The sequence below is a fragment of the Etheostoma cragini genome, chromosome 15 (assembly GCF_013103735.1).
Source record: "Etheostoma cragini isolate CJK2018 chromosome 15, CSU_Ecrag_1.0, whole genome shotgun sequence".
NCBI lineage: Eukaryota > Metazoa > Chordata > Actinopteri > Perciformes > Percidae > Etheostoma > Etheostoma cragini.
Genome location: NC_048421.1, coordinates 16,988,901 through 17,003,900, shown reverse-complemented (window position 1 = coordinate 17,003,900; position 15,000 = coordinate 16,988,901). Strand labels below are relative to the sequence as shown.

The 15,000-nt window shown below is 43.0% G+C and overlaps 1 protein-coding gene across 4 annotated transcripts in view; it reads right to left on the bottom strand.

Moving 5' to 3' along the window:
- Positions 1 to 3,690: 3,690 nt before the first annotated feature.
- Positions 3,691 to 15,000, bottom strand: part of lrrc4ba (leucine rich repeat containing 4Ba) — a 35,167-nt gene continuing 23,857 nt past the window's right edge. For all 4 annotated transcript variants that reach the window (XM_034893414.1, XM_034893417.1, XM_034893415.1 and 1 more), the window contains 2 exons: positions 12,350 to 12,886; positions 3,691 to 7,899 (listed from right to left, as the gene is read on the bottom strand). In XM_034893414.1, coding sequence (XP_034749305.1) covers positions 5,944 to 7,899; positions 12,350 to 12,595 — 2,202 coding nt within the window. In that variant the 5' untranslated portion in view covers positions 12,596 to 12,886 and the 3' untranslated portion in view covers positions 3,691 to 5,943. The remainder of the gene's footprint in view (positions 7,900 to 12,349; positions 12,887 to 15,000) is intronic.

Here is a 15,000-nt window from a genome sequence, read left to right as displayed (position 1 = left end):
ACCTGCCGCACCCTTTTGTTCAGTTAATCCCACAGAGGTCTGATTGGGTTTCACCAGCACCAAAGGCTGCACAGTTTCCTCAGCACAAATATAACAATGTAATCACTCCACTGATGTTCAAAATTGGAGTTACAAGGTTTTCACATCACGGCACTGATATCCTCCTTTATAAAGCATTCATGAGAAGCTCTGTGTTAAGTAGCGCTCTGGCTTTACTATTCCCAATAATCGGTACTTTACAATTACATGGGCTGTGAGCATATCCCATTTTACCATTTCAATCGCTGTGTGGATTTTTCTCAGTTTGCGTCTGAGCAGCAGCTCACAAGGGCCCGCTGACCCACAGCTGGGTGACACAGAGGAGATGAGGCACCACTCATCACTCTCACGTCACAGCCCACACACACTGACGAAGCCCCCTCTGACAGCACACAGCTCACAAGATGACTGAAACGGACATCTTGTGACCAACGACACGGTTACCAAGGCAACAAGAAAATAAGCTATGTGCTAATGTCCCGGCCATTCTCAAATTAAGGACACCTTCACAGGATATAAAGCACACGTGTCAACTGAAGCATAATGGCAGTGGTTGAGAGGTTTGTGTTAACCTCCACTGCACTCAGCTGCAAATTGTTTAAGAAAGCTCCACCTCAATCAATAAATCACTCAGTCAGTCAGTCCGCGTGTGTGAGTGAGTGAGTGTGTGTGTGTGTGTGTGTGTGTGGTTCTTACATACACACATGCTTGCGTGTGTGATGAGGTTTGATAAGTGGCTTTAGGGCAGGTTTTCACAGTGATGAAACAGAAAAATGTCTGTGCACATCTCATCTCAAGCCCCAGCAGAAGCAACATTACAGTGACAAAAAAAAAAAAAGAAGCTTTTCTTGCTCTCATGACAGAATGACCCGGGCATCTAAAACTGGTGCCATCAAATCGGCCTTAGACCAGCACAATGGTGATGAAACCAGTCCCCTGACTGCCAAACATCCCACAGCAGAGGCACAGCGATTAGTGAGACATACACGGCTGCTGCTGGGGGGGGGGGCACCGTGAAACAGTGGCACACAAAACACTGCTACACTTAACACAATCACAGCAGCCATCATGTGAGGAGACAAGCTGCCACGTTTGGCTCCCGTCTCACTGACCGTCTTCATGGCCGTGTGAAAAAATAATAGCAATAACGATGCGTATAAATTACAGCGGTTTGATGCTCTTGGCCTCTGGAACGAGGAGAAAATTAGCACGGGGGCCTAAGCACATGCATCATTGACACCATGTGTATCAATAATGCATTGAGTTCTGCTGTCACTTCACTGCTATTTTTAAAGAGGGGAGCGACAGAAAAGAAATTAAGCTGTGTGGAGCCTACGCAGGGCTTGTAGAGCTGAGGGTAACATGTGTGCGACACTACCCTTAGGGACTGGTGGAATTGTGGCCACAATAAGCAGCAGACTGAACCTGGATCGCCCTCATATCTGCGCCAACACAAACCTTATGCCCCATGAGAGAGCAGCAGCAAATCATTTTGTGTGCATCGTTATAATTATGACTAAAAGCCACATCACTGTCAAGGCGATTAACCATAAATACAGCCACTGAAAATGCACATTAAGAATCACTTAAGCTCCACCAACAGGTGTTGCTCTCGCATATAGCTGAGCCGGAGCGAAACAATAAAGACAAATGGCACAACTCAAAATGGGAATGCTAACCTTGATTAGTTAGCTGAGGATGTATGGAAAACAGGAGCTTCCACTAGACTTGACCCTTGACCCCCGATTTGTTGTGGCAGACTGAAAAAGAACTAAACGAGGCAACCTCTGCTATCAAGAAAACATCTCTAGAAAGGAGAACTTGGCCTGATTGAACAGACCTTTCATCAGTTGGGTTTATCCTAGAATGCAGAGAAAGAGAGGAGGAAAGAGAGAGAGAGAGAAAGAGAAAAGGGGGGGGGGGCTGCTGAAGCAAAAAAAAGAAAACCCAGTTTTAACTTTAAGTGTCAGGGAGAGGATCATAAAAGTAGCCTGAAGCAGAGGGAGACAGACAGAGCTGTTATAGACTGGGGATTTAAAATGGAGGTCTGACCGCCCCTCCTCTCTCTTCCCCTACTTACACAACCTAGCAAGTGTAAGACCACCTGAACATGCACACACACGTGCAGACATACAAACACACACGCACACACTGAGCAATACAATGGTGTACGATCTATTGCTGTGACTGTACTGCTTCAAATGTCCTGATTTATTTGCCTTATACAGTCACAACAGTGCAACATGCATTTTATAATCCAGAGCTGCACACGCAAAAACACAAAAGCATTCACACACACACACACACACACACACACATCCACATATTCTGGTGTTTTTCACCTATTCTCTGAATGGGTGAACAAGCGGGTCCCTTCCTGAACAGTAAACACAGCAGTTCCATTAGAGTGTTGGGAGTGTGTTCAGTGCTCTGTGACTCAGACACTGCAGCACTGTGACTGTATGTCTCCAGCTCAACCGCTGCTCTCTCTACCACTGAGCCTCAATAACATGGCCTCTGGTTTGTGCCACTTCACAGGAGCTATAGGGGCTACACAATGCTTTCCAAAGTGACGAGCTACTACAGGCGATAGCCAGGGCACGCAGTATCTGAGGAATTAGGGGGTAAATAGCTTTTGTAACAGTCCTTGCTTTCAGCCACTGATGTACACAAAACTGACTGGCACACACACACACACACACACACTCACACACACACACCAGCATACCCACATGCTAATGTCTCTGTTATTTGCACACACAGAGGCAGATGAATATGTAAATAACTAGTGAGGGGAATATGGGTCCCTTGTGCTGGGAAAGGAATATGTTAATGACTGATGCAGGGTATGGGTGTTAATCACAAGTGTAGGGTGAGTTTAGCAATGGTGTGGGGCCTATGAAAATTAAATGCATAGGGGATAGTTGCATGTAGATCGCATTATTCAATGACAGAAAGTCCGTGGTATAAGAAATATAGTTGCTGGCGTAAAAAAATCCAATACATTTACAAGGAAAATGAAACAATGAAAGAAGGAAACAAGGAAAAGATCTTTGAGATGGATGTATGTGCACACATGGCTGAAATTCTATACTGTCATTTAAGCATTCCAAACCAAAATCAAGACGCTGGGATAAGGGCTGTCGCAGCAGCAACAGTTGCCAGGGAAACCTGATGGCAGTATGCTGAGGGTTTGGGGGGGTGTTATGTGAGGACATGAGTACAATGCTCATGTTGATTTGCTACCTTCGAAGGAACACTGGCCGGCTCGTCAAGATATGGCACCAAAAAGAAACGTGACCGACAAGGGGCAACGGGGTGCCTCACGAGGCGTCGACAGCGACGCCGTTTGGCGCATTTGTCCGAGTGTGAAGTCATGGAAATAAGGTGTTGACATAGCGCAATCACACTCTGAACACTGTGATGGCGATGCCATTCAGGAAAGCACAGAGCGAGCGTGAGTGAGCTTGTAAACCAGAACAGGGCCTTTCCTGTCCCCCTGTGCAGAAAAAAGGGCCCAGTGCTGACAATTGCACATTCGCTATGTCTCATCTCGAGCAGAGCCAAAGGGATACAAACAGTGATACTACAATTAAAGTTGGTTACAGCAAAATGGGGAAAAAATAGCCACCGGATTTCACAGACTTCAACTGCCATTTTATGTGCCAGGTTTATTTAATTTTCAAAGTGACCTCTGCTAACAGAACATCTCTCATAATTTTAACCAGTTTAATTAGCTAATTATAATAACAATAACAATATTACAATAAAGATATCACTTGATTTAAAAAAACTGAAAATAATCAAACTAGATAAAAACCCCAACTGAAAAACACTTATCATAATATTTTTTTTTTAAAAGAGATCTATAAGGTTCTATATTTTTTTATTTAAGTGTCCTTTTTCTTTAGAAAAACTCTCACACCGTATACTGTAATGTATGTCCCCGTCGCCTTCACTGAACGAGCTTCGCTTACCTTTAAAAATGCTTGGCAAAGCCTGTCGTCCATTTAGCTCCGTGCTGCCATGAAATCCACTCATACACGATAACACTGAGATACAGTTGTGTAATAATCCCCTGCAAATGAGCAGTCTTCATCAAAGGTTCATGTCCTGTCTTTAATGCGTGATAACATGAGGGGTACTGACTGCTTGAGACATCAAAGCAGACGAATCAGTGAGTGCTGGACTGAGGATGCCATTTTGGGCCAGGTTATTTCCTGCTGATGCATGTGGAGTTCACTTAGTGGCACGTTGAGTCTATCCCACAGCCGTTCAGTAGCCGAAGTCCAACAGGATTAGTCACAAAACAACTTCAGTGTCATATACATATGAAAAAAGTACTTCTGAGCTATTTGTAGACACAAGTAGTAATAATAATAGTCATATAAATGATAATAATGATAACATAATAACAATGATGTGTCATATCATCATCGTGATACATTATACTGTATGTTGAAACCAAATGTTTTTAGAGAGCATGCTGAACTAGCATGTGCAACGTTTTTTAGTAAGTACAGTAGAATATTGTGGCATATCATTGATCATTTAATATGCTTATTGAGGACAATTATGACAAATTAAAAAAACTTGCTTGTTATCATTATTATCATAATGATCATTATTATTAATGCTAAAGATACACTATACCAAATGTTGAAGAGCTGATTTTATATTTTTGCAGTAGAGCGTAAAGATCTCCCTTCTCCAATGACCCTGTTTATGTGAATGTGTCAGAAGAGGGAAACACTTGTGTGTGGCTACAAAAAAGTCGAGAACAAAATAAATTCACTCAAACACTTTGCCAGGTTTTTGTTTTAGCCCCCTCTCAAAAGATGCCACTCGCCACTGTGTCCTTTTGCAGCACAGTTGGAGCAGCCATCTTGATCCAAGTTCAGAAAAGTTGTAAGGGAGGGCCACTACAACAGCTGTGTGTACTTCTTTTTTTTTTCATATATTCTTCAGACATTGTAGTTTTCAGTCAGAAGCTTAATAAAGATTCTTTATAATTTATTTCTTTGAATGAAAATATATTTACGGTATATATAATATGTACTTTCGGTCCATTTTATATCTGTCATTATACTTTATGCAATAGGAATTTTCTTCTCCCATGATAACCCACTCTGTTTCTCTCCGTCAAAGAAGACAGTAGCCAGTTAGGTAAAAAGTGAAAGAAATGAGAAAGTGAGAGTGAAAGTGCTCTGAGAAAAAAATTGTTGTTGTTCTGTCTCCCTGTAACGTACTGGTCGGATACCTGTGTCCTGGACAGAATCGCTGCACTGTTCTAATTTAGCTTTCTCAGTTCTGTTTTTACTGCTTCCTGGAAACCAAGGATAGTAACGCTTCCCAAACCATTGTTTGTTATTCCGTGCCTCTGCCAAACACTAATCTGACAACATGTTCAATGGCCAATATTATGTCTCCCTCCAAATATATACACTGCATGTGTCTGGAAATATACGAAGCAATCTGTAGAAACCCAAGAGAGGCTCATTGCACATGTGTATAATTCATAGCTTTCCACTGTGATTGTGGACACAAATGAAAAGAGTTGGCTTGATCTTGGACTTTGGCAAAGACTATAGCAAGCTGCACAGAAAACTGAATGATTTGGATGTTTGTGGTTTACATCGTGTATGTTTGTGTCTGATTTAGTTGAAAAGAATATGCGGTTGCTATTGGTGGGACTGATCAGATATCGTACTCGGTCTCCGTCAGTCTTCCTATCTGCTTCTTTCTGTCAACAGATTGACAACACAAAGCAGTGACTGTGAATATAATCTTCCCTGGAATCTGTCCATGACGACAGTAGGCTACAATCGGTCTCACAGGCTCTTTTTGTCTCACTGTCTCTACCAGCTTTTCTTTCTTACCTGCTACTTCCACTCTCACTTTTACTCAAATTTGAGTCTCTTGTACATTTTCCTTGGAGCCGCTCTTAAAAAGCAGGGGCTCATTCTGGCTTTTCCCCATAAGGCCTTTCAGAGAACTATGGAGACCCAACTGGGGCAGGGGCACAGGGCAGGGCAGGGTGCCACCTGTGGGCGTTCCTCCACTGGTTGTCACCTGGGAACAGGATATAGACGTGTTCTGAGACTGAGAGCAAGATGAGGGGTTGTTGTTGTTGTTGAGACCCACACCAGTGCCTGTGCCCATGCCTAGGCTCATCATGTTGTTGTTGAAGTGATGGGGTTTGTAGTAGTGGTTGAGGTGCTCTGATCGGGCCAGGTTTGGCAGGTTGACTATCTCTGGGTGGTGAAGCCTGAGGTTCTGGCCCCCTCCTATGCTACTTCCGCTCTGCGTCACCGTGGAGCCTCCTGAGATGCCACTGCCACGACCATTTGCCCCAGCCCCCAGCTCATCCTCCACATTGATGATCTCAATAGCGCGTGCAGGGCCGTGGTGTTTGTGCAGCTGGTGCTGTTTCCTCAACTTGTAGAACACCACAAGCATCACTGCTGCCATGAAGGTTATGGCTACGAAGCAGCCAATGATGATTTTGGTGGTCTTCATCACATCATCCAAGCCTGAGAAGCCTGGCTCAGTGATGGGCACAGTGAACGTGGGTCGGGTGGCCCGAGGAGAGGAGGAGGACCAGCCTGCTGACAGAGAGGAGGCAGTGGTAGGAACACCTTCTGGCCACAGGTGGCCCGAGGGCGTGGGGCCAGGGTAAACCCGTATGAATGTTTCATTGATGGCTACCAATGCAGACTCTTTATCTCCAGGGGTCTCGACTGTTTCCACTGTGACTGTTGTAAAGTAGGTGTAGTTGACACTGGCATCAGCGGCGGTGACATTGAGTACAGCAGTTGCCGTGGTATTGCCAGCAGCATTGGTAACCATGCAGGTGTACTGGCCCGTATCACGCAGAGTGACATTCGTGAAGTTGAGTGTACCATCATGCAGGACGGATATCCGCACCCGGTAGGAGCCATGGGTCATTAGTGTTCCATTCGGGGTGATCCAGTTGACAGATGTTGTGGAGGTGCTTGTGCGACACTTGAGCTCAGCAGCCATACCCTCGGTGACATTGAGGTCTGTAGGGGGTTCCACAATGACCGGCGCAAAACAGGTGAAGTGACTCTGGTCAAGCTCTCCAATGTACTTGCCCTTTAAGACAGGGGGAGCGTGGCAGCGGGCACAGCAGGTGGTGTTGCTAGGCACCGTCTCTTTCAACCACCAACTTAGCCAAAGCACATCACAGTTGCAGATCCAAGGGTTGTGGTTGAGGTGTACCCTCTCCAGCTGGTGAAGAGGCGTGAACAGGTCATGGGGCAAGGAGTGCAGGGAATTATGGGACAGGTTGAGCTCTTCCAGGCTTTTCAGGTCATCGAAGGCGTTGCGCTCAATGACGGACACCTGTGAGTGCATTAGCCACAGCTTGCGTAGGGACACAAGGCCCTGAAAGGACCCGGGTCGGATGATCTCCAGTCGGTTTCCTGACAGCTCCAGCTCCTCCAAACGTACAAGCGCTGTCAGTTTGGGAATGTCCTTCAGCCCACACATGCCCAGATTCAGGTAGCGTAGATTAATGAGGCCCACGAAGGCTGCGTCTGAGATGAAATCCAACTTCTTGAGCTCACCCAGGTCCAAGCGACGTAGCGAGGGCACACGGTGGAAGGCATAGCCTGGCAGAGTCTCAATGGGGTTGTTGCGCAGCCACAGCTCCCGTAGCTTGCTGAGGTACTCAAAGGCATGTGATGGCACCAGTGTGAGGCGGTTGTCAAAGAGCTCCAATGTGTTGAGGTTGGGGAGGCCATTGAATGCTCCAATTTCAATCTGACGGATCTGATTCTTGGAGAGTTGGAGGATCTCAAGGTGTCTCAAGTGCTTGAAAGTGTCGGACTTGATAACCTGGAGGGACAGATAATGGTGAAGTTAATGTACAACATGTAGAATGATTCATGTGGATTACTGTTTGTTACTAAGATTTCTGTGGTTACATATGATAATGAAAGGTTTTGGTAAAATTGAAACAGTGGATTATCAATTGTGTTTGAGCCATTTGGGACAAACTCAGGCAAACTTAACTTTCACTAGGTGGAATCAACTATGTACACTCTGAAGTAGCTTCTCTTCTGTTTTAATGATGAAAAAACACAAAATATGAATACAAAATATGAATATGTTTTGTATTACTTAAGAAACAAATGCTACAGGTTTTCCTAAAAGTTTTATTTACTTTGCTTTGCTTAAGACTCATCATAGAATTTTAAATGGCATCCAACTTTTAGCATACATGAAGATCAAATATCAACACATTTTCAGTTGTTTTAAATTAGAGATACAATTATTGTCAATTAATGATTTACAGGCACAAATATGAATAAACACATGCTTAAAGAAACAGTCAATACATCTATATATAATTAATTCCTTCGCTCATAATGGTAACAGGTGACCTTTCCACTCCAGTGAATATTGCTGCTGTCTGCAGGCGAAGCAGCAGTTTTGCTGCAGACAGACTCCCACTAACTGCAGACAGCAGCTAGTTAAACATATATGTCTCGCAGCCTCTGTTTTGAACCTTAGAGCCACCCCAGCCTCCGTTTTAGAGCTTCCATGTTATTTATAAGATGATATGGGTGGTTAATGGTAAATCATAAATCCCTAACCTGTTAACTAATAACTAGGTTTGGGCAAAAATTACGATTCCAGTGGAATTTTTTCTTTATTGGAGTCGTTTGGAGGATTTGGTTTCACATCTGATCATGGGTTCCAAATTTAACATGTGCAAGTTTTGGTTTCCGTTGCGGCCAGGCGCTTGCTGTTTGTAGCCTTGGAGCACAGCAAGCGGCGTTCTAGTGTGGCTTTATTTTAGGTTGAAAAAGCCCAATAAAACTGCAACCCTACATTGAATCAAAATCAAACCTTCCTCTTATTTGTAAGCATGTGACATTTTATCTCAAACCCTCAAAGAATCCGAATTGAGAATTGATAAGAACCAGAATCAAAAGGAAAAATCGCAATTGGAATCAGAATCATAACTCAGTTGTCTTGTTTTAAGGTTCTTAGAGTTAGTTTCACCTTAAAGTTAGGTTCTGAGAGCTCCATCCACAACCTGCTGTATAACCGTGGTGTGAAGGCGCAACACAACTTGTGGAGTTCTAGTGGTGAAAAAAGATCACTCTTAATTTGTAGTTCAATGTTTATATTTACCATAAAAAGCAGGTGTTAAACATTTAAGTTTAGTATTGTGGTAAACCAACTGTGAACCCTGTCCTATTCCTTACCCTGGCCTTCCTTCAGAGCCTGCTCCTGGCACTAAAGTGCTCTTCACACTGTTGTTTCAGTGAGACTCAGGGGACCTTCTACTGACACATTATAATCCCTTGATTATTAGCTGATAATCAGTGTTGGGCAATTCACATTAAGTGTTATTGCAGATCACCCAGGAGAACAAAACTATTCAATAAATTAATAATTTCTTTAAAAAAAAGGCATTTTTAGTCCTTTATTCAATAGGACAGCCTAGACACATAGGGGGAGAGAGAGGGGAACAACATGCAGCAAAGGGCCGCAGGTCATAATTGAACCTGCAGCTGCTGAGGCAAGGACTGAGCCTCTGTACATGGGGCCAACGCCCTACCAGGTAACCTATACAGGTGCCCCATGACACATTTCTTCAATCCATTCTACAAATAAATAACAACAATAGAAATGTTTATTTCTGCAGGAAGACATGATTCTGAAAAACATGGCTGCCATGGACCCTGGACAGCCCCCTATTAGCATCGGTGCGGATCCATCCAACTGGAGCTCAGTTGGCAATAGCGCAAAGACAAACAACAAGTAAGTGCGACTAAAAGCCCTTTAAATCTCTGATTGTTTGAGATATGTGTGGCCAAAGCCCTCTGTAATGGTGTTTTTCCACGGCAAGGTTTCTACCAGAACTCGACTCGCCTCGACTCTACTCGCCCTTTTTGGTTTTCCATTAGGAAAAAAAGTCCCGGGTACTTTTTTTAGTACTACCTCAGTTGAGATTCTAAGCGAGCTGATGCTATACCAAAAGGTGACGTGAAAACCTGAAGACTACTGATTGGACGGAGAGAATTGTAACTATCACTGCGTCATCATTGCTAGCGAAAGACGGGGGCGTCCTGAACAAACCGTGTTTAAATAGTTCAGCCAGTGTTGTTTTTTTTGCTGCCTCCAGCTTCTTTTGAAACTAATGTGTCTTCTGGCTGTGGCAACAGCCACATGCGGAGAATCAAAAGCAACACACCTTTGACGTTCTGTGTGTGTCGCGTTAGGTCACGGCAGTTTCCTGCTATGACAACCAGCCACGGCTCGCCTCATGAGACGGTACAAATCTGCAACGGAAAAAGGAGGACGGGGCCGAGTCGAGCAGAGTCGAGGCAAATCGAGCAGGTACCATTAATGGAAAAACGCCATATGACACACAGAGACTCAGGCCACTTCCTCTTCTGTATGTAGAGCAGGAGAGGGAGGGGGTGGGCTGCAAGGGGGGGGGGGCAATAGGCAAAGAGGGGGGAGAGAGAGGGGTGGGGATGTTACGAGGGGGTGGGAGCTGTCAAGGCTTTACTCTCAGGGTACTCAGTGAAGGAAAAAATAAGCCAGAGAATCTAGGATGCCTTCAGGTGTTAAAACATTTTTAGATTTTTAATCATTTCAAGTGGGGCTGCAGGATTCAACAAACCGAATCGGAATTTGCAGGCTAAAAAAGAAACGTAACGGATATCGGTATTATTTCTTTAATTTGTCTTTCATGTGAACAACATCTCTTTAAAGCTCACATACCAAATCATGTGACATAATGTCCCATTTATGCTCTGTTAACGTCACATAATGTTTAATAAGATGTTGTTCCTCGAGGAATAGAGGATATCAGACTGTCCCATGAACAGAGCAGTTTGACATGATGAAAGATGCACTGGACAATTTTAACAATGTTTAGGATACTTTTCGTTAGAGGAGATAAGATGTTGTGGACATGAATTTAAAATCACAAAAGAACAATGCATTGTCAGCAACATGAGGAAGAATCCAATTACTTCAAATCCTGCTGCAAAGAGTAAAATCAACCCTCTGTTTATAAATGTAGTATGGAGCCCCCCCCCAGGGTCAGCTGAGAAAAAAAAACTAAACCGTGCGCACAGAATAAAAATCTGTTCCCTCGGTTTTATAAACTGTACGCACAGATTCATAATCCGAGCCTTCTGTGTTAGAAACGTGAGAAAAGTTAGAAAGATATTCATGGATTCAAACTTCTGGGATTAATTACTCTATGACGAAATTATATCAAATTACAAATGATGCATCTTTTCTAAAGAACTAAGGTTAACAACGAGCTTCAAACTAATTTTCATCAAAACGAGCTGTCCTCCAACCTGAAGAAATAAGCTTGGTCTCTAGTAGCATCCGGCGGTGCTTAGGGACCGTCTATAAACTACAACATCGACATAAAACATCTATTAATTTAATGATTAAATGAGGTAGAGTCTCCAAACTTACCTCTATTTATATTATTATAACTTGTCTCCTCTACTACTACAGCACTTACTTACTGCTACTAGAGACCATTCTTATTTCTCCATGTTGGAGGACGGCTCGTTTTGACAAAAATGATTTAATATCATTTTGCTATAGAGTAATTGGTCCCAGAAGTCTGAATCTATGAATATCTTTCTAACTTTGCTCATTTTTATAAAACAGAGTCCACAGATTATGAATCCGTGTGAACACTGTATTGAACCAAGAGCACGGATTATGAATCTGTGCGCACGGTGCAGTATCTTTTCTCAGTTGTCCCCATGTGGGTGAAGTAATGTAGAGATTCATGTGCTTTGTGTCATTGGTCTGTGGTTAAATGATCTTCCATTGCAGCTGTAAAGCCACATAATGCTGTCCAGGGACTCCAGATAAATTGGTAATGCATACAAAAGGCAGCATAGTGTCATGGACTTTTTGTCTTGCTTTCAATTCATAAAATATTCCCTCAGTTTAGCTGAGGCTTAAGTGCCTTTTCTTTACCATTATTGCCATTTATGTTTAAGTCTTTTCCCTGTACTAAAGCTTCCAAGAGAAAACCTGTGTCAACCCGTTAGTCACATCTGGCTGCAAAAGTTTCTATCTGATTATCGGCAAACAGAATGCATACACAAGTGTCAAAGACACTGTAAATCACGTTTCTCTGTACAGCCAATTATCCAAACATTAATTGACATCACTAGTTGTGACTTATAGTGATGAGCTAAATAACGTTTGTCATTTTTTTAATGCAAAGTATTGCGTATGAAATGCACAATGCCCGATGAGTGACTTTCTTCCAGCCAATATTTACCTGTATGGAGTTCTCCTGCAGGTTGAGGTATCGTGTGTTGACTGATATGCTTTCAGGCACCTCCTCCAGGTTCTGCCTGGTGCAGATGACTCGGCTGGCCTGGTTGGAGCAGGTGCAGAGGGAGGGGCAGGAGGAAGCGGCTCCCACCAACTCCGACCCAGGGAGGAGGAGCCGCAGTAGAAGCTGGGCCAATAGAAAGAGGAAGGGGGAAGGGCCGGGAAGGCAGGTCAGCGTGGCGATGCGCATGGCAACTGGGACATGACCCTGCTCTTTAATCCGAAGGTACAGGTGAGATGACTCCACGCTGGTGGATTTGTGAGAAAAGGTATATTTTCCCTTTGGTCCTCCAGTGGCAATTTGTTATTTCTAATTCCACATCCTCTGTGATGTTTTTTGTCCTCTGTCGATCTCTTTGTCTTTTCCTTTTGTTTTTTGAACATAGAAATATGCAGATAAACAGATGTTATTCCTTTTTTTCTTGTGTTGTCTGGGGATTTGAATGAGGCTTTTTGTGAAGTGAGAAGAACCCAGGACTTACTGTGGAAGAACAAAAGAGAGAGAGAGAAAGAGAGGGAGAGAAAGAGAGCAGTTATTAAAGACGGAACACAGACTTTGCTTCTTGTTTTCACCAACAGAGAATGAATAGAAAAAATAATAGGTAGACATTTACAGTACAGCTTATCATGGGAGGGATTGTCAAAAAATCTTTGAGAAGCATTAGAACTTCTGTGTCACTGCTCATATCAAATCCCACATAATCCCTGAGCAGACTTTTATGTCAGAAATCAAATCCTTACACCCAGGGCAGGTGGAAGCCGGTTTCCGTAATTAATGGTTCAAGGAGGTGGTGCAGAAATATGTATGGAAGCACGCAATCAAAAGTAGGACAACATGGTATTTCTTTCTTTACAGCACTGCATTTAGCATGTAAACGTGAATAATCAGAGACATCAATTTTTGAAACATTGGTAATTTCAATGGAAACTTTGCATTGGGTTTAGGGCTGAAAGTATTGGGTATTATTAGTTAGTATTATTATCACTATCAAATGTCATTTATGATTCGATTAATTATATAGTTAATAAAATGACAACAGAAAAAGTGATCTTTGCACAATTGTACAACTTTTTGCAACTGTGTAAGGATCTAAGTATCAAAAAATCTGCCTAATGAGACAAATATTCTAACTTTATTAAATATCTATACACTAACGAAGCCTGGCCCCGCCCTCCTCCGTACTTCCGCTCAATTTTCATTTCGCTTCAGTATTCTGTCTGGGTTCGCGGTATATTCTTGGGTTTTCTTGACAAAGGTTTTTGACGGCCCAATCATTGAAAAGAGGAGTGACTGAGAACGATGACGATGAGGTTTGAGTTGCACTAGTTTGAGTTGTAGTTCCGTAATGGCAGCGGAGAAAGATGCGAGCGAAGCCATTCAGTGCGTTGTTGCAACGCTACTGAATATCCAGAAGAACAATCTTTGCTGAGTTTTGTTGCTGGCCATGATGTTGTGGCCCTCCTCCCCACGGGGTTCGGGAAAAGTTTGATTTTCCATCTCTCTCCATTAGTGGTGAAGGAGTTGGCTGGGTAACGCTAAGAGGCTAACATTAGCAATGCTAATTCTAAATATAAGCTTTGTTGGTCTCCCCTCTTGTTGCACATGCACATAACATAACTTGAGTGGCCAGACTCTCTGTACAATTGAAATGTACCACAGTCGGGTAGGACCAGGCAACACTAATGTAGACATTCAAGAAATGTTCATGCTGACAGTTAGTGCTTGAGAATTAAATGTTAATTAATGTCAAATGTAAATGTAAATGTCAAAAAGTACACGTGAGACAAATACTTCTGGTTGTAAAACTACAATTCCCTGTGTACAAAGTGTGAAACAATGTTGGATTTTCACAGGGAATCTACCGATCTACCAGCGCAAAGCAATGGTTTATTGCAAAGGCTGATAAAAGAAAAAATAATAATTTACTCATCAGTAAAAAAACAAAAACCTTCTCTGTGTAAGGGTTTATGGGACAGTCTTGACTTTGAAAATAACACCCTTGGTGTGAGATAGAGGCTTCGTCATCTTTGCAATGGTCTTATTTGTCAACGCTAATTATAGCAAAGTATAACAATTAATACTACAATAAAATAATGATCTTTCAACATGCTATTAAAACCTTACTAAAACTCATACTTATCAAAGAAAGTCCCAAACCTTGAAAACAATAGGAGACTGAATCAGAAAAGCAGTGCCACGTTTCTTGCAGTAGCATAGACGGTGGGACTTAAATGCTAATTCCATTCCTGTACGGCCATAGCATTGCATGCTCTAGGGGCTGGGGAATGGTAGCGAATGGTGCAGTCTACATTAACACTAATAGATGGCCAGCTCAAGTTTGGCTCCACCAGTCCGGAGAGGCAGACAGCCTCTCTTTTCATGGGCAGGTTATTTAGACCCGAACAACCTTAATAAGGGCATCTAGCAATCTAGATACGGTTATTAATGATGATGGTTGTAATGATGGGACTTTGACACGCAAACTCATTTGACACGCTGAGCATCCTCACATGGCACAGTAAGAGAGAGAGAGAGAGAGAGAGAGAGAGAGAGAGAGAGAGAGAGAGAGAGAGAGAGAGAGAGAGAGAGAGAGA